Source organism: Leptonotus elevatus, chromosome 18 (genome assembly GCF_054856555.1).
Source record: "Leptonotus elevatus isolate MCC_2025b chromosome 18, RoL_Lele_1.0, whole genome shotgun sequence".
NCBI classification, from domain to species: domain Eukaryota; kingdom Metazoa; phylum Chordata; class Actinopteri; order Syngnathiformes; family Syngnathidae; genus Leptonotus; species Leptonotus elevatus.
The window spans coordinates 16829525-16855552 of record NC_141256.1 but is presented as its reverse complement, the minus strand read 5'-3'; the positions used below and the strand labels follow the sequence as shown (position 1 = coordinate 16855552).

Sequence of the window (26028 nt, the reverse complement as noted above, 5' to 3'; positions counted from 1 at the left end):
AAGGACTTTTGCGCCGCGTTGTTAATAATTCATTACTCTCGTCGCTCAGCATCCAATTAAGATGTGCGGTTACGTGCTAATTGTGCGTGATAAGAAACGTGTTGTTGCTTGCACTGGGAACATTTTTCATTGTCGTTATCGGAGGCCAGGCTAAGCGGCCGTAGCATACCAGCATCCCAACTTTGCACGTTCAGGAGATTCGATTGGCTCACGCAATGTAACCAACGACCTCGTGAGCGTCGGCCTGGACGGAATGTGCTCCCAGTCAAGCGGCCGACTTTCCCAACTTTGATGGCATTAGGAAACTTAGCTCTGACGGAAAACACCAAGTAAAGTTTCAGGCTGGCCCGAGCACATGATCGGTCAAACGCAACCACGATCAGAAGGCCCAAGTAGAAAGAAAGAAAGTAGTCTTAAAAAAAAAAAAAAAAAAAAAAAAAAAAAAGAAGGCCCAAGTAGAAAATTCAAAGCCCTCTACTGTAAAAGCACAACAGTGTTACAAAAATGTTGAAAAAGTAGCTGTTTTTAATAAACATGTGCACAACAATTCCACGGCGTGTGTCCGTGTGTGGGTCAACTGTGCGACAGCGTGAAAGGCACAATTGGGGGTAAACGCCAGCGGAACAACGCAACGCTTGAACTCAAGAGTTTCCCATATTCTTCCAGAAAAAATGGGTATCTCCCCTTCATTGACAAAAAAAATGTACATGTACAACAACTGCTGATTACGGACAGGATCTAAAAGCCCTTTTGTCAGCAAACCTGCTTGATGAACAAGCGGCCATTTTGGGTTCCCCGTTCCTCTGTTTGGGAAAACCTACTTGGACAAAGAGGGGCTCGTTGACAGCATTTGTGGTCGTCAGTTGCCAAGTTAAATTAGTGTAGTATTCCCCCCGCAAATTCAAAAATGTGTGTTTGTTGGGAACCTCTGCTATTTGCAGAAATGTCACCTATTCACAACTTTTTGTGCTTTCTGAACCAGCCTACGCTACAAGATGGTGGCCAAGCCCTGTCTAAATTGTAAAGCAGTACAGAAACGGGTCCGAGGACAAATATGGAAGTGATGGATCTCTACTGAGAGTTGAACTTTGCATGTTGGGGAGGAGCTCCGTTTAGCGCGGGTTGTTACGAACAGTCTTTGCAACATTTTTGTGAAATCAAATGATCTGGAAACCACTTCTTGTCAAGAGGAGATTGAAATATTTTGGGATCATAATCGTTTTTGGTATATTATTTATTGTATAAAATATTTTTAAGGCTGTGCCAATTACTGAATAGGTAATTAACACCAGCAAAAAATGTCTATAATGGTCTCTATGATGGTGTTCCACAAGGATCAATACTTGGTCTATTCAAAGATACAAGATAATACGTACTATCTACTTAAAAAAAATTTGATTTTGTGTGTCTAACAATATCAAAATAGTTCCTTACTTGGCACCTCAGTTGTCACCTGATTACTTTCGCGACAAAAATGTCAGAAAAAGCACTGCTGATGACCTCGTCTTAATTTACTCACAAATACTAATTGAGTGTGAAATGTGGGCCTGTTGCGTGAATGGATACACGAGTTAATTATACCTTCTGCCATCTAGTTGAAGAGAATGTAATTGTCAGGCATAGATGGATGAACAGACGTAAAAAAAAAAAAAATTGTAGTAAATAATCATTTTCGGATCATTTCTTGTGCCACACCTGATGATCTCTTGTGGTAATTACTGTACAACAATGTCATTGTATGTTCTTTTTATTTTAATTTTATTTTTTTAGGGGTTTGCTGTGGGAAATGGCCTCAGCAGCTATGCACTCAATGACCAGGCTTTAATATATTTTGGCTACTATCACGGCCTCTTTGGAGAAGAGTAAGTTTGCGTTTTGATAAAAGGGATGACATTTCATGAACTTTATTAGTACTTACAATACGTGACGACAAAGAGCATCTTGAAATTCTGTTGAACATATATTTTTGTTGTAATCGAATATTGTTAAAAAAAACAACAAACAAATTATTCTTGAACATGGCATACATTTCCTTTGAATATGTAAAGTCATGGCTGTTGGCAGCATCTTAAGGCATTTTGGGCATTTTGACAAGGCTTGGTCACCAACTTGTGGCATCTTGGAGTGTTTCAGAGAGCGCAAAACAGAGGGAAGTTTCAAAAACAAAAATCCAAAAATTGCGAATAGGTTGGGGAATATTGTACACTGATAAACAGGGGAGGAAAAAACATGTCAGGAAAAAAAGTAATAAGGCAACAATAATACAAAATATTGAAAATAAGAAAAGCGTCAGTCATGACTCCATACACTTGTGAGGAACCGTTTGTCGCTACATTGCTGACAGCAGTGGCAGATACTGCCTATAAGCGAGTACAAAAATAACAACAATAGATTGACTGCATGTCACCGTAAGTGCATTTGATTGACTTCATATGACGACTAACCTTCAGTGTGATCATGTAACCAGCCAGTTCAGCCTGAGGCGCTACGGCGCGGCGCCTTCGCCGTCCATGCTGCAGCCGAGCGCTTCGATGTCGTTGCTGATGTCGCTGATCATTCGGTCCCACTCGTCGCCCTCCGAGGCCTCCCCGACCTCCTCCGGGCCCTCGTCGGAAGCGGCGCCGTCTGCGCCTGCGACGCCCCCCGCCGCCGCGCCGCTGCCATTGGCGGTGGAGTCGGAGGCGGAGCTGGCCGCCCGCCGGTAGCGGCCAAAGCTGTCGGTGATGATGCCGCGGCCGTCCTTGACGCCGATGGTCTCCAAGAAGTTCTCAAAGTGCTGGTTGTCCTTCTCGGGGATGAAGGGACGCAGGCCTGACGACCGGGCAACAACATTAAGATAAACCGTTAAAGACGCACAAAATGGGAGTCGTTTTGGGCTTTTTACGTTATCGCTATAATTGAGTTACGATTTTTTTTCTTTGTCTTTTCTTATGCCGTCACATCTTATACAGCACCTGATAATGCTTGTGCAACTATCGAGAATGTACTTGTTGCTACTTCACTGCTGCATTAGCGTCGGTTAGTGACGGACAACAGAGAAGCCATACCGAGCAGGAGGAACTTCCTGCTGTCGCCGTAGAGCTGCCGCAAGTTAATGCAGAACTCGTGGATGGAGGAGCCGTTGCGGTACTCGTGCAGCAGCGCGGCAAACTGCTGGATCTCCTGAGAGGACAGTTTTGTGCGAAGCTGCACCGGCACAGAATTATCAGCAGATTCATCAAATGGAAGGTCGCAACTTGGAAGTTGAAAATGGTTTAAAATTGGTCAAGCAAAGTGGAAAAAAGGAGGTAAACATGTCAAATATCTCTTCATTTGGGAATTCTGTTGAATGATATGTATCTAAATATGTAACATTTCTGTATAGATTTGGGAACGTTATCAGGGAAGACATAATAATATATATATTTTTTTAAGTGTTTCCACTAGTAATCTTGATACTGTAGGAATTATTTGCATGAAAATGTGAAGTTGTGGGAAAAGTATGAATTTTGGGAATAGGCTCCAAGAACGAGGTGAATATGTTGGAGGGAGAAGAGCAAAAAAAATAATTGGGGGGTGGGGGGGTGTTACAGAACTCTTCAGTTTTCTCACAATAACGCTAATAATCGTGCCTACGCAAGATTGAGGGCTGTCGACGAGGTCATACCGTGGTCATGTAGTCCTGGAGCAACTCGGCGGCTGTGGTGCTGAGCTCCCCTTCGCTCGCCGCCTTGGCTTGAGGAGAGGCGGGGCCGGAGGCCGACGGGGAGCTGCTGTCTGCTTCCATCGATGCCCGGAATGGACTGCGGCGGGGGGTGGAAGAGTTTCAGAGGCGCGGCAATAACTTTCACGTACAACGTGCGGGAAAAAATACGAAGGTGAGCACTTACAAAGGACTGGTCTCGCCTTCGAATGATTCTTTAATGTCGACTTTGCTTGACGAGTCATCTGAGGAACACGACAAAGTCAGTACTCGAGATTGAGAACATGAGGCGCACCTTTCGCCCGCTCCCATCTCACTCTTCCGTCTTTCTCTCTAACATGCGGCACACGACGACGCACTCTGACGGGAAGACGCTTTTTCAAGGTGGTCCACACCAAAATACGGTATACACAGTCATCAAACCTCGAAGCCGCAATACTGAACATTCATCGCAGTTGATCGGAAAACCATTTCACTCCCGACAATCGGCTTTGAATGCTTACCGCTGTAGAGGGAAAGATGCCTCGTGGGCGTAGTGGCTCCGTCAAAGATGGCTCTGTCCAAGAAGTCGATGGTGGACTCGGTGTAGACGATCTGGAAGACTTGGCTGAGCAGAAGGCACAGCTCCTCTGCAGCTGCCTAATACACACACAACAATGAAAAACATTCACTACCGACGTGTGCTTTTTTTTGGGAGCTAAGCAGAGAAGTCTACCTGTGATTAACACATTTGTGATGATAACCATCAGAACAGGAAATAGAATTCTATTGCACAGGGATGTGATTTGACCAAAGTGAAATGATCTGAAAATTTAGCCGGGGGGGTCCGGGGGCCGCGGGCACTCAGCTCGGTCCAGAGCTCATGGGTTTTCCGTGTTTTTAAGTACTTTCAATGCACTCAGATGACAAAGAAATAGACAAAACAACAGCATAAATTTTCAATGTATATTGAACTATCCCATATAAAATTGCAGTTTTAGTCAACTCAAAATCAAAAAGTCACATTCAAAAACATTGGACTGCCTTTGCTTTTAAAAACTATCACTGAGAATATCATCATATATATTTATCATGCAATAAATCATTTAATCAATCATTCTTAATTTAATACATAATGCATAACAAAAACATAAAATACCTCATGCAGCAAGCTCGGGTAAAAACACAATCATGCATTCGTCGAATGCATGATTGACTAAAAGATCATCTCTGTAAGTGCATACATCAAGACAGTCAACATATTGAAACCTGAAAAGTGCAAACATGCAGCATTCATTTGAGTTTGTGTCAATGATTAACCATGTTAAATATTTATGGCCATTTTTATTACGTTATAATATTTTCGAAAATTTGATTTCGATTCATTTGAAACGTTTACCACCGACCTCAAAATTCACGACTGGATCACGTCTCTCGATTACCGCTTCCGATTGTGATGTCAATAAGGGATGGAGGCCGTAAAGTTTTGGAGTTTTCGTTTGGGCACCGAAACTTCCAGCGATGGAATAATTTGTTGTTCTTGACTGGAGTTCTTTCACGTGTTTTTTGCTCTTTGCGTGACTTTCAAGAGCTTTGAAACCTCTCGCACCATCGTCAACGGTATCACGGCACCAAATGCAAAGCGCTTTCCCGGCACGATCGATCTTCCGAATAAAGTCACTGAACAAATTCGTCAGTCTTCTTTCCGACATTTGCAGATATGTCCTTCTCTAACCGGTCCCATCGAAACGTGTTTTTTACGATCTTGTCAATTTCCTTATTCGATCACGGACATCTTTCTTTAAACACCCGGCAAAAACGTCTGAGAAATGAACAATGGCATACGCCTATGCCTTTATAACAAGCGCGTTTATTGGTCAACACGGAGACTTCAGCCAATCGCAAGATCCGTTTCATTTCTGTTACGGAAACACTCAAATGGAACGCTGTCGAGAGACGAAATCGGATTTTTTACCACTTAAAAAATTGTAACCTTTTATTTTTGGAGATAAAAAAAGCGGAATTCCGCGAATTAGCGGAAAAATCACATCCCTGATTGCAACATCGGTCTGGCTGCGCAGTGCAATAAACAATAATGATTTCAATCCGGCATACTTTGTTGTCGACGGCAAGGACGAGCAGGCAGCACACTTCCACCAGCACGGCCCCGCTCTCCGACAAGGAGCTCAGCGTCTGAGATTTGTTGAGATCGGGACAGGAGCTGGGACAAGGCGAGCCGCCGGATTCCTGGGCTGAGGGGGCAGACGATTATTGGTTCTGCGCGCGACTCATCGGGCTTCGCGCTGCCGTCCGTACCCGTCTTGATGACGACCAGGTGCAAAGAGTCGTCCCGGATGTAAGAGACGGCCGCGATGTCGTGGATGGGCACCCTCAAGATGATGTCCTCGCCGTCGCGCCACACCAGCTTCACGTTGTACGCCGACAAGCTCACCACGGCGTCCTGCTCCGGTGTCAGCTGGCCCGCCAACTGATGCGACTTCTGCGGACGGGAGCGACGGTCGTCGGTAACTTACAGCCATCAACTTTTCTACAGCACTTGTCCTCATTAGCGTCACGGGTGAGCCGGAGATCTTAGCTGATTTGAAAGACACGCCTAACTGATTGGACATGCACATGTAACATTTTTAACTTTATTGATATTAACAAACATTTTTGTCTTTTTTACTCGTTTTAAAAATGGCACGTGGCCCTTAAACGTGAATGTTTTGACGGCCATATTCTCAACCCTGTGCCAATTCAGATGACTTACTCTTGCATTGTCAATGAACTGGAGGACTTCTGTCCTGCTCGATGGGTTCAAGTAGCCTGGCACCGATGTCAGCTGCCCCAAATACTACAAACAACACAGCACCAAGTTGTTACATCAAAAACGTGTCAATAAAGTTCAATGTGAGAGGGAAAGACTTGATTGTGTTGGCGTTTGCCTCACTTTGACTTCCTTCTCGATGTAGTCATTGAGCAGGATGTCGGGGTCGATGCGGTGGTCGGGTTGCGAGAGAGAGACCGTGTGGAGCGCCCGGCGCTCTGCTGACTTCTCTTGTGCCTTCTTGTCCCGTCCCTTTTCGCCCTTCAAGAAGACCCGCTTGAAGGGTGACACAATACCAGGCTGAAGGGGAGAGGGGGGGAGTTCAGAAAATATTGAGACACTTTACAGTGCGTGTCGTCACAAAAAGGGATGGCAACACAGAGCGAGTGTAGCCTCTCGTATTCAGATCATTTGAAATGTGGGACAGCAACAATTGCTTTCAAGAAAAAAAACGTTCACTTTTTCCTCGGTTGGAGCTGTGTCAAAGTACACTGAAAAAAAAGTAGCAACAACTACTGGCCTCATGCAGACACAATGTGTAGAGCATAAATCTCAACAACAAAACGGAAGATGCATTTTGTAATAAATACATGGTGGCCTCTGTGTACAATGGCCCCAACATATGCAGTTACACAGTTACAAGGTTACAAAACAAGGCACAAGAGTCCAGAACTAAACTGCAAACCGAGGATTTTCTCAAGCATGCTAGGTTTCCTGGTTATGAACTAATGAACCTATTTGCACAGACATCATCACGCGGCACAAGAAGGCACAACCGGTATTTTTTTGTGTTTTCATTTAATCGTTTTAGATTTACAGCTTACAGACATTATGACCCTTCTTACTACAACATAGGTTAGTGACAGTGTACAACACATTCCAATTTAAGAACCAATTCGGGTTACATCTAAGCACGCTTCTCAATAAGTCTATTGGTTAGAATTGAAAGATTGAAAAAAAATAATAATAATAATAAAAAAAATAATAATAAAAAAATAAATAAAAATAAAAGAGCAATGATGATGACATTTCCGAATGAACAATACTGAGCTCTTTAAAAAAAATAATAATAATAATTGAAAGATCCTACCTCGTACTCCATGCAACCGGATGCTAGCAGTCTTGCGCGATTGTTTGGTTGTTTACGCTTATCACCCGTTGCCTCGCGCTATGCTAGCACAAAGTGACAATGTCTAACACCAGGACATGTGAGCCACAACAACAGAAAAGGGAAGCGTCTCGCCACTGCACGATGACACCAAAAGAGGAAGTGGAACGCCGCGCAGCATCCTGTGATGACACCGACGCTCAAACTTGACTGCAGAGTCCACGGAACAACTCTGCGGATGACCGCTGCATTATTCAATACTGTGTTAGCTGCCTTCACGCAACAGGTGCATTAACATTGCATGTTTGAAATGTGAGCTCACGGCTGTTCGACTTGAACCCGGTGCGTTGGCACAACATTTTAGAAACATCGTAACAAAAGAATGTTCATCTTAGTGTTGCTTTGAGGCAAAAACTTTTTTTATGACTCACAGTCTGATATGACGTTGTGGAGGCCATAAACACCTGTTTATAATTATTCACCAGATGGCAGCAATTTAAATGATTTTTTTTTTTTGGACATGTTTTAGCAAAAACACAAAAACTGTGAATATGTTTTAGAGATTAACAGAGGCTTAACAAAAAATAATCATAATAAATCTAGAAAGCAATTTTTTTTATGCCAAACCGTGTATTTGGTTATTCACAGCAGCAATTGTGCCAAACATCTGCTGGTCACTACAAAAGTACAAGGAGGAACATACATTTTTTTCCCCCCATTTCCAGGGCACTGATTGACTTTCTGCACATGACAAATTCGTGAATTGTAGTGGAGTTGTATGAATTTATCTTTAATTACAGCATGGAAAAATGCAATATACATTCTGTGTATGTAGAACAACAATTTGTTTAAGATTTATCATAAAGGTAAAGCATCAGACTTCAATCCATGTTGTTTTAATTCTGCATGAAATATGAAAATATGACGTCATTGAAGCCACGTCATAGTGGTTGACAACCCAGATTTTTCATTTGACTGACGTGTGAATTTAATCATTATCGTCATGATTCCTTACTTTCTAAATAGCAACAACTCACTATCACCCTCAAGCTGCGCAGACGAGAAGTGCAGCACCACCGACATCACTGTAACGGACTACAGACAAAACAATCAAACACATTTATTCCTTATGAAAATGTGGATTCCACAGTATAGGGGGGAGCCCGTTACGTAACAGTATCATTGAGCTAAATCAGTGTGACGTTATTCGAGTGCATAAAGCTAAATCTCAGCACCGCAGTACTAGACCCAAAGTTTGTTCGTGTACACTTAATATAATAATATATTATACGGCACAAGCAATGTGATACCTTTATTTGCGATTTTACGAGACGGACTTAACTTTTAGCGTCTAACTCAACTGTATCGATGAGCGCAAGCGGGTTAGCATGCTAGCCGGCCAATGGTCAGTGAGTTCGGCTGTAAAAACAACCACCTCCAAAAAAAAAAGTGTTGACTTGCCTTTTTCACTTTTTTCACATCTTCCTCCATGTCTACGACGTGGTCCTCTTCCTCATGTTCTACTCGCCGCCCCCTCCTCCTCTTCAGTCCAAGCGAGACAAGACATAACCAAAAAACGAAGCTTTTCGGGAACACCGGGAATTCCTTCCGACGTTAGCTTAGCTTATTAGCCTAGCATGGGTGAAGTCAGTCCGAATTTGGGGTGAGGGCTAAGCGCCATTCTCATTTTCGGACCCGTCCCGAAATCCTTAAGCAGGGGGGCGTCATGCGAGCCTTTCGGTTTGAATCCAACGGGGGATTATTTAGCTAAACGCCTCGATGAATGCTCGGGGAAACAAAGTCGAACAAAACAATCCAAACTTTTCAACCGTGCCGCCATTTTGGGCGTCAAATGCGGCTAAGCAAACACTGTAGCGCCCCCTTTGGTCCAAGTGGCGATACGCATCTACTGCATACTCATATAATATTCGAGACGTGAGAAATTTTACTCAGCTCTCTCACACACACGCAAAAATCTTTCCGGAGGGCCGCGCTGGAACTCAGCATCCACAAAAGCTGGATTCAGCGGATGCTTTCAGTGCGTAATAATGCTTGAGCCGCAACAACTTCAGCTTGTTCAAAAGCTTCAAGCGGAAGATTATGACGCTCAACAAGTTGAAGCGTGAATTGTCCTGTTTACACACAAAACAAAATCCAGAAATATGACATCATTTATACGTTGAAATAGAATGTATCACAAATTCACAATTGAAGTCAGATTTTTATTTCAGTTACAATGGGACATAAAAATTTTGAACACACACTGTGGCTGTATTGCACTTTCAAATACCATATTCATTTATTTTTTTCTTCTGGGATGAACAGTCTCATATATGAATCTACAGTAAGGCTTAACATTATATTTTCAGCATAATAGTTGTCATTTCTTCTAAAAACAAAAACCATACAAAATGAACGTTAGCACCATATGTTATTCATTATATTCATATTGTTCCCTAAAACAGGGCAAAAAGGTACAATACTGGACATCAGCCTTGCTTATTTTTTTCCTCCTCCTCCCCATTAATTATTTACTCATGTTTTATATTTAACCACCACAAAGAAATCCTCACGCTGTGGCCTTTTTTTTTTTTTTTTTTGGTAATACGGCATCCATAAAACTCATAAAACCCAGAGGTTATTTAAATACACACCCACAAGCTAACACAACCTAGAAATTGAGGAAATATCAAGAAAAGCAACATTTTCCATAACAATCTGTAAATTAGCAGCAATTGACATGACACCCATAGTTGTTCGTTTGCGATATATCAAATCCAGGTTCCGATAAAATGTCACAGCCAAGTCTACCATAATAATAAAAGAAATCAATACACACAAATAAAAGGACATATAGATGACAGGAAGTTACAACACAGCAATCACGTTCTAGATATATAGACTTTTTTTAATTTTTTTTTAATTTCCATCAGCAGTTTGTGCTCCAAAATCTAGCTTTTCATTGTCCCAGATAAAAACAAACAAAAAACAAGTGTATGCTGAGAACAAGAAACATTAACATCATGTGAAGACTAGCTGTGGCAAATAAAAATGGCACCATAGAGAGTTTTGTGGTAGATTGTGTGTGTGTGTGGTGTTGAGGTGCTGGCGCTTTTGACGTCTCGTTGTTTTTGGGCTGTCTCACTTTTTTTATGCTCTTTGTAAAGCCCCGAAAGTGAACTTGGCGGTCCACAGCATTAGCACCACTGGATGAGTTTGTTCAGCACCGGCTTGTAAATGCACTGTTTCCTAGAACTGTAACGGAGAGCGGCGGCATCAGCGTGTGGTGCTAATCCAGCACGTCCCGCTGCTGTACATCAATGTGTATACATCAGAGGGGGTGATGGAGGTGGAGATGCATGCTGAGAGCTGGGGACAAAAATGAGGTGGCTGCAAACTTGTTGTTTTATCCTGATGGACAGAATGTTTTTGTAAGTCAGAGAAAAAAAAAAACTTGTAAAAAAAAAAAAAAAAAAGACAATTTTTATCGTCAACAATCACTGACCGGAGAGTTCATGGCTGACATCTGTTGTGCTCAAAAGCGTACTTGCAGCAAATATGGATTCGCTTCACTTGATCAGACACATAATGGAACCTCTGCATTTGGAATTTCATCAATTTTGTGCTTTTAGTACGTTTATATGGATGTTAGATTCTTTGTCCAATCAATTTTCAGTCTGTGTTGCCATGTCATTTGTAATCTGCCCAAGGCCTTCACAATTGCTTGTGCTAGCATTAGCCTAATCTATTTTTGCAATGTGTCTGTTTCTTTAAATTCACAGGGGCAGCCTTCAGTGACTTCAACATTTGTCCCTCGCCTGATTGGTTGGTCAGCAAAGGCAAGGTCACCTAGAAAAACGCGTATGTAACGATCCGCATTAGCATCCCGGTGAGCATGTTTTGTATTTGAATGTTTGTTGTTATTCCGTGAATATGGATTTTTCTGAACTTCTCAGGACAATTGTACATGGTACAGTTGCGTGTTGTTATATTGTGTTTTTTTTGTTCTGTATTGATGGTTTCAATTGTTGATGTGGTGCAGTTTAAAAGTACAACATCCTTGGTGCCATATAGATTTATTATTAATTTAATTAAGTGCTTGCCCAGCATCCCAGAATGAATCGACTTTTGAGGCTCCGCTAAATGCTAAATTTAAATAGAGAACTTGCGTTTTTCTTCTGGGAAAAAAAAAAATCCTTCAATGTACCGTCTTCTATGCAACCGCAGCATGATGACAAAATGGTGCATAAGCCGACACGGTTTTGAGCAAATCGTCATCTGGTTGGCAACGGGTTCGGCGAGACCAGACCGCGTGCGATTCAATGGTGACGAAAGTAACGTAAAGACGCTTTCGCTCGCAGTTTGCGGGTGCCGCGGCTGGACCGAAGCCGCCCCGGAAAGTTTGAAGGCACAACAAGGACTGAGAAGAACGATCCTTCTTGTTGAAGCGCTCTTGCTGTGCGTTGCGGATGCTGTTCACGGGCGAGCAAAAGGTTTCGTGAACGTTACGCCATCGCCACGACAACTTGCAGGAAGAGGCTTCAACTTGCAGTCTGTTGTCGTTTTGCTGAGCTCTCGGAGTCAACGAAGGAAAACATCGAAAACCCAAATATACAGGTGTTGACTTAAGTCACTGTATTTGGTTTCTGCCTGTTAGAACCCTTGTTACAAGATTGCACTCTAGAAATGTGAAAAATACTGTCTGTGTCCCGCAAACTCAGGTTTTCGAGCAAGTTTAAACGAACTAACCCAAAAAAACATGATGCACGGTGAGACTGAATGTTGAAGAGAAATCTTTTTTTCAGTCATAAAAATAACCCATGAATCACAGTGTAGTTGCACCTGATTTGTATGTGTCCGTGTTTGCAAAAGGGTCAGCGCTGTTTGTTTGCCAGGAAGCCAAACTACACCCCCCCAAAAAAAAAAAAAAAAATCCCAGATTTGCCCCAAACCAAAATATGCAAAACAAAGGTGAGTGATGTCAGGTGAGGTGTCGTCCTGGATGTGGCATGTTGAGCACATTCCTATGCAGTGAGACACCCCTGAGTCAGCTGCTTTAGTGGTCTTGGTTGTTGGTCCTGAGGAACCCCTGTATTGGCTGGTTTGCTTTGTACTTGAATGCGCTTATGAAACCGGTCACCCACAAACAAACAACTTACTGACAACACAACGACAAGACATTTGAATAACTCTGGCTGCTACACTGTTTGAAACGGGGTCCTTCTTGGGCTAACTTGCTGGACTTGAAGGTACAGGTGTGCCGTAAGTGTCAATGGTTAAAAAAAGAAAGAAAAAAAGTAGAACCTTTCAGGTTACTCGCCCAATGCCAGGCCAATGAACGGTTAAAAGGTCCGTTCACTGAATGTTTAATCCATCCGAGCTGACTCAACAGTTCTCAGTCATTCCGGTCTTTGGCTGGAGACCTCAAGGCTTGGTCTCAAGCCCATTCAGTTTTGCCTTTCAGACATGCAATTGTTTCACGAAGGGCACAGCAGCAACCAGGGGATGGAGGACAAGGCTCTACGACAGGGTTCACCAATTCCGGTCCTCGAGGTCCGGAGTCCTGCAGGTTTGAGATGTTTCCCGCCTACCAACACACCCGATAGTAAAGATCAGGATCGTTATCAGGCATGCTGATGAGCTGATTATATGAATCAGGTGTGTTAGTGGGCGGAAACATCTCAAACCTGCAGGACTCCGGACCTCGAGGACTGGAATTAGTGAACCCGGCTCTACGAGAACTGTGGCAAAGGACCAATTTGCAATGCAGCATGGTGGTCTAGCAAACTATACCGTACCGGGTTCTGCAATCAGAATCCAGAACAAAATTTAGCCAGGTATTTTGAAACAAATGTTAAACAATGTGAATTATGAAGTTGGACTTCTGAAGGTACACAGTACATTTTGTAGAGTCAATTTTACTCTGAAAAGACTATATTCGGTCCCACTGTAAACAGGGTCAACTTTTACACTTGGAAGAGAGTAAAGTACTTAAAAAAAAAACCACAACAATAAAACGCTCAAGGGTTGACGAACAATCCCACAACCTTCAGCATGAAAGACAGCGAGTAGGAGCGGCGTGGGTCAGTGGTTCGGTTGGCTGTCTCCCAACCTGAAGGTTCTGTGATTGCTCCTCAACGGTTGAGTTTTTTTTTAAATTTGATAATGTTTTACTCTCTTCTGAGTATAAAGTTTACTGTGTTTAGACTGGGACCGAATATAGTCCGCTTTTTCAGAGTAAAATTTACTCTACAAAATTGACTGTGGACAGTCCAAGTGGCAAGCCATTGCATCCCAAAAGGTACAAGCCACACGAACATAGTCAAAGAGGGTTATTTTTTTTAAATCAAAGTCGACTGTTTGTACCATTTCCCTGGCCAAAAAAGGCACAGGTAGCTGTCAGTAAAACATTTAAAGGTATCACCCAAGTGACAAGACACCCGAAGGTCCACAGGCCCTCCCTCGTGGGCGCCAAGGCCTACTTTTGTACCTTTTCCAGAGCAGAAAAGGGGACAGCTTTTCAAGTGCACCAAAGTAGTGATTCTTAAGGTACCGCCCCAATGACAAGGCATTCTTATCAGTATGCAGTCAGGCCCTTTAACACAGTTCTTTTTGACAAAACACTTTCAGCTTTCAGCCCAAACTTAGACCGCATCTGCCGTTTCCACTTTAAAGTACGATGTTATCAGGCACGTGTGGCCCCGGAAAAAAAGCAGAGAACCCGCGAATCAAGACAAATGAAGCTCACTGTTGAAGTGGGCGTCAATAGTTGCAACATGAAACTATTTTTGGCTGTGGAATACGATTTCATATTTGACCTTTGCCAAGTATTTGTTTGTAATGAAACGATACTTTAAGGAGGCGCTCTCGTATCGAGAAGAGGACGGTGCCGGGTTTGTGGAAGGCTGTCTTTGCCCAATGAAGCCATTTGGAATGTGTGTTTACGATGGTTCTCCACCTCTCGTTTAGAAAATGTGCTCTGTCTCTTACATTGTGTTGTAAATTGTGCCGTCATCGCCTGGCCTCCACTAGGGGGCGGTCTGCACTGAATAATATTTCATCAATGGGTGGAACTGATTGAAGGTCAGTGTGCTTCTATTTCCCCCCTCTCTCTCACCATACATGATGTGATTACGATTGAGGATTTTGGTACAGAAATAGCAACAGCCGGGATGGATGGGAACCGGCTCACATTTGCGATGCCGTGGTGTTTTTCGCCAGCGCGGCCCGAGGGTCTCGGTAAACACCATCAACGTTTGCATTATTTACATAATGGATGGCAGTAAAAGTCGGGATGTGCAAAAGACTCATACCATCTGATGCGCCCTTCCAACATCGCCGTCGGGCTTTTGCGCCGAGGGGCAAAACGACTTGCCCTTCGCAGGTATGCACAAGTCAATGGGAGCAATACAGAATAATGCATGAGACACATTTCATCGTGGAACATTCATATGTTATCTATACACTCATACACGGCCGCAGGGGGACTCTCTATATATAAGATATTGGAGCTTTGCAATATTCTCTTTTGTTTCTCCAAAAATAAATGATGACGACAGATCTGACGAAGGGGGGATGAGTGTCAAAAAGAATGTGCATGAGAACGCCCTTCAGAACGAGGATTCGTACTGCAGGAGTTCATAGAGGAGGGGGCCATCCCGGTACCTGATGCCCACCGCATTCGGACTCACGTACTGCAGCACGTTGATGGTCCTGCGCAGGCGCCGATCCACAAAGTGCGCATCCCAGGCCGGGTAGCGTTTCCTGGGCATGTCTATTTTGATGAGGGGCCCTTCGGGTTGGATGGGTCGACCGGACGCGTCCACCGGCTCCGTGGACCTCACCTGGAAAACTGGAAGGCAGGAGTCCGTGGCGGTTTCGTCGGAATCGACTTGCTCCCCCGCCAGGCCCCGCGTCGGTGTGGCTTGAGAGCCGCGCGGGCCCGGCGTGGGCGCCATGGGCTCAGCCTCGGGGGGTAACGGCAGCCCCCAAAGCAGTTCTGCGCAACAGGAGCTTGCCAGCACCCTCAGCTGGGGGCCCATGGGGTGCAGGACCCCGTAGTAGAGGACCATGCAGGCCACACCTGAGGCAAAGCACAGGAAGACGCTGCAGAGGGCATAAGAGGCATAGGCGTCGGTGGTGGCGGGGTCGCGGTATGCATACCAGAGGCCGCTAAGAACGGCGTTCTCCAACAGTACTACAATGTAATAGACCACCATTCGGAAGCGCGTCCGCCCTTCCTGCACATTGAACCAGCAGAAAACGTAGACCACCCCTACCACCATATTGAACAGCACCTCTTCCCACTTGGACATGCAGAAGTCGGTGCCGCCGTGGATGACCCAGAAAGCCATGGCGCACCAGTGGATCACCACGAAAATGCCAAAGTAGATGTGGAAAACGGAGGCAAACAGCGCAAAAGAGAGCACCCGGGAGGAAATGGTGAAGAGCCGCCAGAAGAGGTGCACCAGAGCGCCGCGGTAGCTCATGCTCTTCTTGTCGTCGCGGGAGTCGCGCAGAAGTTTGTGGTAGGACGCTAGCACCCAGGCCAGGGACAGGAGGGAGGACAAGACCGAAGAACCTGACAAAAAAGAAAAAGGCAGAGGTACTTTAGTTTGTCACATCAAGCGGAATTTCTGTCCAATTTTGATAGCGTTTCTTCACATTTGGCTCTCGGGGAAGCCGGAGCCTACCCCAGCAGACTTTGGCAGAGATCTGATCCCAGAACTTCTCCATTGTGAGGCTGACATGCTGCCCACTACCCGGAAAGTTTTAACCCATCGCATGAGGGCTGTACTGAATGTGTTTCCTAATTTATCTCTCAGGGTAGCAACCGTGTCACGCTTGCGGACCCAATCCAGATCAGAGAGTCGGGTCGTGAGGTGCACCCTGGACTGGTTGCTAGAAATCACATGGCATACCTATGGACAATTTAGGGCCTAAAATGCATGTCTTTGGGATGGGGGGGGGGACCGGGTACCTGTTGAAAACCCAAGCAGGCACGCAAACTCCACACAGGTAGGCCCGAGCTAAGGTTCTAACCCAGAACCTCTCAACTGTAAGGCAGACGTGTAATCCACGTGCCCACCATGCTGGCGTACAGCAAAGTTGGTTTGAACCCATCCCACGGGGGCCTAATTCAGTTCTTGTGTCAGTACTTTGGTCAGTGAAATCGAGTGGGAGCAATCGGTCCACTTCTCTTGGCGTAAGGCAGCTGGAATCAGGTCCAATTGAACAGTATAAGCGGCAGAAAGATGATCGGTTCAGTCGTTCAAAGCGAAGCGTAGAAGCGACAAGTTATGTCACAAGCCAGAAATGAGACGTGTCTTATTATGAAAGGATTGCTTTCCTTGAAGGGGGACTGTGTTGCCCGCAAGACCAGCACGGCGAGGAGTTTCAGTAAGAGCGATGGCCGTGTTGGGGCGGGGGGCGCTCCTGCTCCTGGGTTTGCTCTCCGGCCGGTGGCCCTGGCGGGGCCCGGGGGTCGTCCTTTGGCGCTGCCGCGGCCTGGGGGGCCCTGAGGTGTTGCGCTTGTTCTGTTCCGGCGGGGGTCGACGGCTCCCCTCTTTGGTGGAGATTTTCATGCATGCCAGATCCACCACACCAGCATCTACCGAAACTCAGACACAATCTGTTTCCTCCTCAGGTCATTGAATCGGTGGAGGCTGGTGTCTCGGATCTCACGCGGCTTCGTCTGTCCTTCCTTCCTTTTCTCGGTCTCTCCTTTGGTCTCTTGAGGCCTCCCTGATTTTATGTTTTTTGGATTTGTTGGGGTCTGGATGTTTCTTGGGCTGGGGAGGAGTTCTAGTGGGGGGTGTCTGGTCGGTGCTGGATTTCACCTTCCTTGGTTTTCTTTGGTCCCCTCGGGTCTCCTGGTGTTCGGTTTAGGTGAACGGTATGAGATTTTTTCTAATAGGTTTTCTGGTGAGCTAACAAATACACGCACACACGCACGCACGCACTCACCCACACACACACACACAAAAAAATAAAAAATAAAAATAAAAAATAAAAGAGCAATGATGATGACATTTCCGAATGAACAATACTGAGCTCTTAAGAAAAAAAAAAAAAAAAAAAAAAAAGAGAGCGATGGTCGTTTGAAATCGGATCCCACACAGTGTTGATTGTGAACTCCACAACAGTCAATTGGCCTGGTACGAGCGTAAGACACATTATCGGTCCTAAAGTCGTCAAAGCCTTTAGGGCGGGCGCGTGTTATACTTGTTTTTATTGCGGGGGCGCATCGTCGTTAGGGTTGCCCCTCATGTGGTCTGCTACTAAAATTATGTTGAGGGCTGGATCCTTGAGTTTGACGCCCCCGTCCGCCTAAGCCAGCCCGTACCCCCGGCGGCCCGCCCGCCCGCCCGCCCTCCGCTTACACTGCTGCCACTCGGCCTTGTTGCTCTGGATCATGATGCAGAGCTGCAGCACCAGCTGGGGGGCGCTCTCCAGGAAGGTCTCCAGCAGTCGCAGCATGTTGACGTCGGCGTACTCGTACATCATGGCCCAGTAGAAGCGCCGCTGGTTCTCCTTCTGCCGGTGGCTCTGGACGCCCAAGTACATGGTGCGGATGTACCTGCGGGGACGCACGCAAGCGATCGGGGGTCACTCCAACGTCAACACAGCGGGAACTTTGGTTTTCATTCGGCCTAGTTTTTGTATGATTTGGTTTTCAACAATCTTTGTCTTTTTATTTGATTTTAGAGTCATTCATAAAGGGTTGCATTGTAGAAGACATGTTGCCGAAAGTGGCCATTTGATAAAGAAGCCGAGAATACTCACGGGCATATTTTCTCTTAACTCCGCAGGAACAACGACTCTTACAACAGCAAGATTATGGTACTTGTATTTCAACGAAGGGGCGCCGAAACGCTAAATGATTGACTGGGCAGAATTGGTGAAATTCTGACTGTAGCTCCAGGCTGGGAACGGCACTGCATGCCGAGGTAAAGGCTGATATTCTGTGACATTTTCATTGGGACTGGTAAATGTCAGATGGAATCTGCCAATATCCCCCCCTTCCCCCCACCCCCCCCCCCATTCTGGTCTCTAATGACATGCCAGAGACCTTACGTGGGCCTGTTGTCTCCACCCACTAAGTTCCATTAGCCTCAGTGTGTCCGTAGCACCGCACGTGTCTGACACAGTAAGCGGCGTCGTCCTTGAAAATTAGCGTCGGCAAAAGTATTTCCATGTGTATGAAGGAGAATTGAAAAGACGACATTGAAGTCATAGCATTACACTGGGGAACAATTTGGGGAGAAAAAAATCTTTGGAGTTCGATTTTTATGCTGATTGAAACTAGAATTAGCATGCCGATTCCAAAATTGCAGTCAGTCATTCTAAAGCGCATCGAGTTTTTTTCTCCACAGCTTACCCTCAATATAAGCTAAATTGATTGGCTGTAGTAAGACGGTAGTAAGAAGAAATGATTACAATTGGAATCTTCGTGGCTACTCGTGTGTACAGTCGCAATTGAGACTAGCACGATCTGCTAACAGAAAGCTAGCATAGTAGCTATTAAGAGGCAGTAGCCATATCTTTGTAAAAACATAGTGGAAAATAAACATTGCAGTCATGCCTGTTTCTGTACAGCATTTTTCACATCTTTAAAAAAAATCTGAAAACGGGGATCTATGACATGATAGAAATTTTGGAAAAAAAAATTCAAAACAGCTGTCAAACCTAACTCAACGAAAACTGTGTGATGAGGAGAAAAAGTGTTCTAGTGAAAGAAAAATGGAGCATAATGAGAAAAAGCCAATACAATTTTAATCAAGACGTAGTTTTGGAGGAATAAATTGTTATTTTCTTATTTGTTTTACACTCTTTTTTATGGACATCATTTTCCCTAACAAATCATTTTAACTAAATAAACTCAAGTAAATAAACTAGATCCAATTAATTTATCACCAAGATTAGTTTTACCTTCCCATTCCCATTTTCTCTTTTGGTCTCTGTTAGGTTTTCACATTTCCTTCATTTTTGTTTTTGTTGTTGTTACTTTTGTGATGAGGTCTTTAACATTTTAATTGTTTTGTAAACACCTTTTTCAAGAAAAAAGTCTTACTTAGGGATTAATGTCAGACTATCACAATTTAAAAGTGAAAATTTCACAGGGACCAAGTCTGAATATTACGATCAAAAAAATGTATGGTGAAATAATTGAGTCAGGCCGTATCCTTATCTAAAAGAAAAACAGTGCTTTTATAACCCTCTTTTTTGCGGGCTAAAATACTGGTGGCTATTTTCTACTCTGAAATAGCAGGAGTATGCTGCACTTTAGAAATCGATTCACAAAAACAAAAAAGGTGCGATATGACACCGGCCCAAATAACAAACCGCGATATCGCAGGGGTACACTTTCAAAACACTTTCAATGCTGCCAGAAAAATCAAGACTCACTCCATCACGCACACACACGCACACACGCGCACACACACACTCGCGCGTTCGCACCCCTGCTGTGTCTTTTCCCAAAACAAATGGCTGCCTGCAAATATTTCGACACACACACACACACATGCTGACTTGTCAGCTTTTGGCAAAAAGGGGATTTCCTTGTATGCCGCCGCCCCTCCCGTTCGCCCGCCGTCTCGCCCGCTCTTCCGTTGAGCGCCTCATGAATTATTTGTGGCGCGATTGTAGCCGTTTGCTCACGGCTCGTTAAATCGCTGGTCTGTGTCTGTGTGTGTGTGTGCGCGTGTGCGGTAACAGCTCGGTGCTCCAAGCTCAGCCGTCTGCTGTCGAAAACACCGGCCAGCATCATCATCATCATCATCATCATCATCATCACGACATCTCCACGGACGCAAGCTCTGTCTGCATTCCAACAGCCAAAATGGCTTAACATGAACAAAAACACTTCGAAGAACTTTGCAGTATTGCATTATAACGATTGATTCTGCTCCACTGTAGTATCTGTGATTTTGAATGCGTGTGGCTTTAAAAGGCAGGGGCTGGCCCCGGTGAGTGACGTGGGAGTCAACAAATGAGAGTGCAGAACTGGCTGGTAGAAGCTCCGGTTATAGGCTGGCTGGTAGCTGGATCACTGTTAAGCCCTTTTCACACTGCACTCGCCCATATTTGGAAGTGCTGACGAAGCAGCCTACCGGAAAGTTAAAATGGAGATTTTGTTATACTGCATTTTGATAAGGCGTATCTTTCATGCAAAAGAGAAGAACTGTAGAGGAAAAACAACTGGCTGAAAGTCACTCGGGGGGGGGGGGGTGGCCCACCGGGAATCTGCCTTACATTCCAGATGGCCAGTCCAGCCCTGATTGCAGCCCGACTTTGACTGATTGTCCCGTTCAAAGAAATAGCTGAAAAAAAACGTCGTCAGACACGGACTGTGCTTCCGTTGTGCTTTTAGGAGCTGACAAGCTTTCACATCACTAACAAATTCACAAGCTCATAACCGACTTCACGTACGACGTGAAAGGCAACGCGCGCAAGCCCCGAGGCTTTGTGAATAAACGCTGCGTGTTTAACGCGAGCGCCGCCATCAGCAACAACTGCAGACGTCGACAGTCAGCCCCGGGGCTTGAACCGCCTTCCCTGCTGGGATGAGCAACGCTACTTACACAATTCGTATGTTTCTTTCCGACAACGTTTGCCGATAATGCGCTACAAGATCCCAAATGGTCGTCAAATACGCGTGGAACTCCCCGCAAGAGGAGGAAGAAGATCCGTTCACTTAAAATCATCCGATCTGAAAACTCTCACAGTAAGCCAACCCAAATTGTACACTGTAAAAAACAACTAATATAACAGAAAAATATATGTGTTTTAGTTTTTTTCCCTGTATTTTAAAAATATTTAATTTACATAAAAAACTCAAATGTCAAATGGAAAATAACATGAAATCACTGTAATTGTCAAATGTATCGTAATTTCACAAATATTTGTCTGTTATTTAATGGAATAAAATGTTAAATTTTACTTTAAAACCCTAAAAAAAATATATTAACAGTAACAATTCGTAATTTTACCATAATTTCTTTGTGAATTTAAATTTTCATAAAAGTGAAAATAACTGCAATTACTGTAATGTTCTATAGATAGCAGCATTCATTGTATTAACATTTATTTTGAAAGGACATCTAATGAGATATAAACTAAAAATAAAAATAAAGTAAACAAATATGCTATATAAATGAATTAAACTAACAGTAAACTGTTGCCATTTTAAACCCAATATCTAGTTTTTCAACCGTTGGTCATGTTTTAAAAGATTAATTACATTATTTTGTTAAAATTACAATAAAAAAAATGTACGAGAAAGTCATTTTCTGTTATTTCACAGTACCGTATTTTTGGCCGCCACAGCTGCCGGAAAATTACAGTTTTTTATGATTTTTTTTTTTTTTACAGTGTAGACTAGATCTTAGACGAGCTAAAAACAGGTCTAAATTGTGGCGCACGTGATTTTGGTGGACAGATTCCGAGCTCCGCTATGTGTGGTGGATGTCATCGCGTTTCATTCATGAATATGACAGCATCTTGCATCAAACCCTTGTACCCTTTGTAGAAATCAATTAATTCATCATTTTCATATTTTTTGCAGCTATGAAAATACCAAAAGAAAGCAAACTCTACCCATTCACACATATTTCTTTGTTGTCGCCCCATGTTTGTTCAATGGCAGCTGTTTCAATGTTTACATTATAATTACGCAACTATCTAGGCTCATTTCTGTTAGCTGGTCTATTGCCTTTCACATGAAATGTTAGCATCCGCTCCATTAACTTACACTCAGTCGAACCCTCCGGCGACCCAGGCACTAAATCGAAACAGGGCGTTAAGACCTGCAGTGTCAATCCCGCCTTTGTGGCTCAGCGTGTGTCCTTTTTAATAGTAGCGCTGTTCCTCCATCAGATACGTCTTCATCCTCCCTATGGCGGCGATTAAACCCGAGCTAGCATGATGGCTGAACCCGGCTCCAAATCCCACAGTCAGTCCGCAACACGCAAAACGCACAACAATCTGTGACCGGTGCCGAAGGGCCGTTGGTGGGATGGATGGATGGATGGATGGATGGATTGAGTGATACAACGGGGGGGAGGTTGGGGGTTCGAGGAGTCGAGGGAGAAGAAGTTTGCTGTGTGCGTGTCGACACTAAAATGTTCTCACCGCGCTTGACAGCTACTCTGCAACGACAGCACAATAACAAAGTCATCAAACCCGGATACGGTCGGACAGGAAATTGGCAGTGACAGCAAACGCGTTAACAAGTTCTCATTATTTTATATTCAAAAAATATTTTATATTCAAAGAATGATTATTAACAAAAAATAAGTACTGCAGGATACAGCTAAAAAATTACTATATCATAGAAAAGTCATGATAAATATGAAATAGAGTGTATCAGTATATATAAATAAATGTATAATTTGATTTATACGACATTACTCATCATGCTGCAACACTACTAACAGCTTCTTTTTTTTTTAAGATGGGTTACTGTCATTATGATTATGATTATTTACAAGTAAATAAAACAATTTAAAATAAAAAAGGGTTAAAAAAAAAAGAAAAATTCAAATACAAATGCACAACTTTACAGATGTTAGTGTCTTTTTTTCCCCCCAGTTTCAATGATAATATTCTGGTTATTTTTTAATGATTTATTTATTAATAAAGAGCTAATCGAACCCCCCTGGATTGGGGTCGCCCAAGACCAGCTCGTATCCCAATCTTATGAGCAGCTGCAGAACGCTCGATATGTTGCCCCCCCCCCCCCCCAGCCCCCCCCCCCTTCTCAGAGCCGCTCATTTGTTACCATTAGCAACCGCTCTCAGGTAGCCACTCGGGGAGCACGTGACGGAGAATGGAAACGAGGCCTCGGCCTCTGCGGGGGCCCCTCGCGCTGCTATCTCGCCGCGCCGCATCGACTCGGAAGACAAAAGCCGAGGAGAAAACGTCTCCGGCTGATCTGAGAATGCAGATTGCCATCGTTGATGAAAAACACGCATCCCGACAAGGACAGGAAAAAAAAAAAAACAACGATCCCTCTAAAAAGGAGCTCGTGATCAAGACGAGCTATCACGGCCAACAGGTCGGCGCCGTCCAATCTCCACGAGACTAATTCAATCGAGGACTTGCTTAATTAAATGACTGATTTCATACGGCGCATGAGAAAGCCCAGCGCAGCTCTCATCGGCACTTTCATCACATCGCAGACAAAAGTCGACTCGGAAAAGACGATTACAGTAAGAAGCAAAGAAGAAATCGAGTCAACCCTTGAAACATAGCTAAGGATTGTTTTGACTCACGTGAACTTATTACACTTAGCTTCAACGTGTCACACATACCACATCATCGCTAACATGGCATCCTGTAACAGCAGGGATTGACAATTATATATCCCACAAGGCCGCACAAGTGTCTGGTTGTTATGCCAACACAGCTTTAAGAAATATTGTGTTTTGGGGGTACATAAACTTACTACAAGTGGCCTTATTATAGCCTTGACATGGCACACAGTGCATTGATTAACATTATAGGGTGTAAAACTATATAAACCAGTGCCCGGTTGTTATGCTAACACATATCTTCAAGTGGGATTGTTTTGACTAACTTTCTACATATAACCTTTGATACGTCAAACATAGTTTGTATAGAAAATACAGATGTAAAACTGTATAAATTGGCCCACAAAAACCACATACCCAGGTGTTTATTTGTTATGCCAACACATCACATTACATTAAGGATTGTTTTGACTAATATTAAAATACTGCATGTAGCTTTAATGTCACGCATACAGCATGCATTGGAAAAGGGATGTAAAACGATATAAATTGCCCTGCAAAGCTACATATGCAAGTGCCTGATTGTTATGTCATCACATAGCTTTAAGAGTGATTGTTTTGACTCACAAAAAAACAAAACAAGTGTACTGAACATATGTAGAAAATAGAGATCTAAAACTCATTAAATTGTCAAACAGGGCAACATAGTCAGGTGTCTGATTGTTATGCTCAAATAGTGGAGGAATGAGACATAAACGTGGTTGTTTCACACAGCCTTGACCTAACAAATATATATGTTTTTTTTTTTTTTAACAATCTAACAAATTACTTTCTAATGATAACAAGAAAGTAAGGCTAGATTGTGTCGCGTCATGAATCTACTTTTGCAAGAGCTAATTTTGTGGCATCTCTCAGTGAATAAGGTGCAGTTTGCTACAAGCGCTATTTCTTCAAATTGTGTTATTGCAGCAAAAAGCAGGAAGCCGCCAGAACCTCTCGGCAGCCTCCTCCTTTTGCTCTTTTGGAGCAAAACAGTCAGCGACAGCCAGGAGTGAAATCTTTCTGTTCATGCTCCGCTTTGGCGGCTGCGCTTCCACCACAGGAGGAAGGAGCAGATTATGTGGCGGATTAAGAAGAAAAAGCTTTGACCCAGTTGCTTTTCAAACAGCGCACGACCAAGAAAAGGAAAGAAGAAGAAAAAAAAAGTGCATGATAGCTGGCTTGTAGTTATTTAAATTTGGCTTTTGGCTTTTTTTACAAATAAGTGCAAGTTGTTAAGAGTTTTTCCAGTTGCTTTGTCGTGGCTTGGCCAAAATTTTAAATAGACGAGATGTTTTCAATTGTTTGCTCAAATATTTTTTTTGTGGCTTGGTACCTTCGCCAACTCCATGAAAACGACACACAAATAAACAAGATCGGGACAAAACACAATACGATTTTGTTTTGTTTTTGACATAAGTGCCTTTTTTTTTTTTTTAAAGACAAAGAAATAAAGTTTTTTGTTCCACTTGCCGAGGAACCTCATATACGTTTCAAGACTTCAGCTCTGTTTCTTCTTTCTGAAGCTTTGCTTTGGTTCATCTTGAGATTCAGGACTTCTGTGTTTCTTTTGTCCATAGAAATGAATAGAAATGCGCTAAAGCCACTATAAACTTAAAAAAATAATAATAATGAAAACAGCCCCCTATGATATTGTACTTTGTAATAACAGAGTAAATAAAAACAAAAACATAAATAAATAACAAATAAATATACCAATACAATAAAACATACATTTAATTTAATAAATTTATTAATTTATTCATCAATTTATAATTTAGTAACAAATAAAAAGTTTGTGTATCATGATTTAATGCTGCAATCAAATTCATTGTGCTGCTCCTTTCTGGTGTGCCCACCTTGGCCACTGGGTGGCGGTATAATACAATCACGCAGGCACAAATGAAGAAAAGATTCACATCAACTGACTCAGCAAGATGCTGTAAAATGAGACATTTTAGGCCCTAGGTTTAAAAGGTTTAGCATGTCAATGTGTTTTCTATTGGAAGTTAGCATTAAGCTAGTGGGATCATTCAAATGCACAAGGTGTAATTGATCTTTATTTGAATGTTTAGTTGGTAGTACGCGTGCCTCGCTTGCAGTTTGGGCGTGCGTTCCTTTCTTTCCTTCCTTAAGG

General features: G+C 43.5%; 2 protein-coding genes across 2 annotated transcripts in view; both read right to left on the bottom strand.

Moving 5' to 3' along the window:
* Nucleotides 1–507: 507 nt before the first annotated feature.
* Nucleotides 508–9488, bottom strand: ccm2 (CCM2 scaffold protein). Its single transcript, XM_086060632.1, has 10 exons — nt 9058–9488; nt 6612–6788; nt 6432–6515; nt 5978–6161; nt 5777–5913; nt 4186–4321; nt 3870–3927; nt 3647–3782; nt 3048–3186; nt 508–2811 (listed from the first exon to the last, which is right to left on the bottom strand). Exons 1-10 carry the CDS (start codon nt 9085–9087, stop codon nt 2486–2488), a joined length of 1407 nt encoding a protein of 468 aa, XP_085916758.1. The 5' UTR covers nt 9088–9488; the 3' UTR covers nt 508–2485.
* Nucleotides 9489–13307: 3819 nt separating this feature from the next.
* The window catches only part of xkr6b (XK related 6b), a 38810-nt gene continuing 26089 nt past the window's right edge, over nt 13308–26028 (bottom strand). The window contains exons 2-3 of the mRNA XM_086061000.1: nt 17979–18175; nt 13308–16177 (exon numbers count right to left, since the gene is read on the bottom strand). Coding sequence (XP_085917126.1) covers nt 15207–16177; nt 17979–18175 — 1168 coding nt within the window. The 3' untranslated portion in view covers nt 13308–15206. The remainder of the gene's footprint in view (nt 16178–17978; nt 18176–26028) is intronic.

Bases quoted from the DNA above. Each gene is read 5' to 3' on its own strand.
- ccm2 (XM_086060632.1), bottom strand. From the start codon at position 9,087: ATGGAGGAAGATGTGAAAAAAGTGAAAAAG. The intron at 6,162-6,431 runs GTAAGTCATCTG...TCCCGTCCGCAG, and splicing joins AGTTCATTGACAATGCAAGA to AAGTCGCATCAGTTGGCGGG. The intron at 3,928-4,185 runs GTAAGCATTCAA...CGTGTTCCTCAG, and splicing joins GCATCTTTCCCTCTACAGCG to ATGACTCGTCAAGCAAAGTC.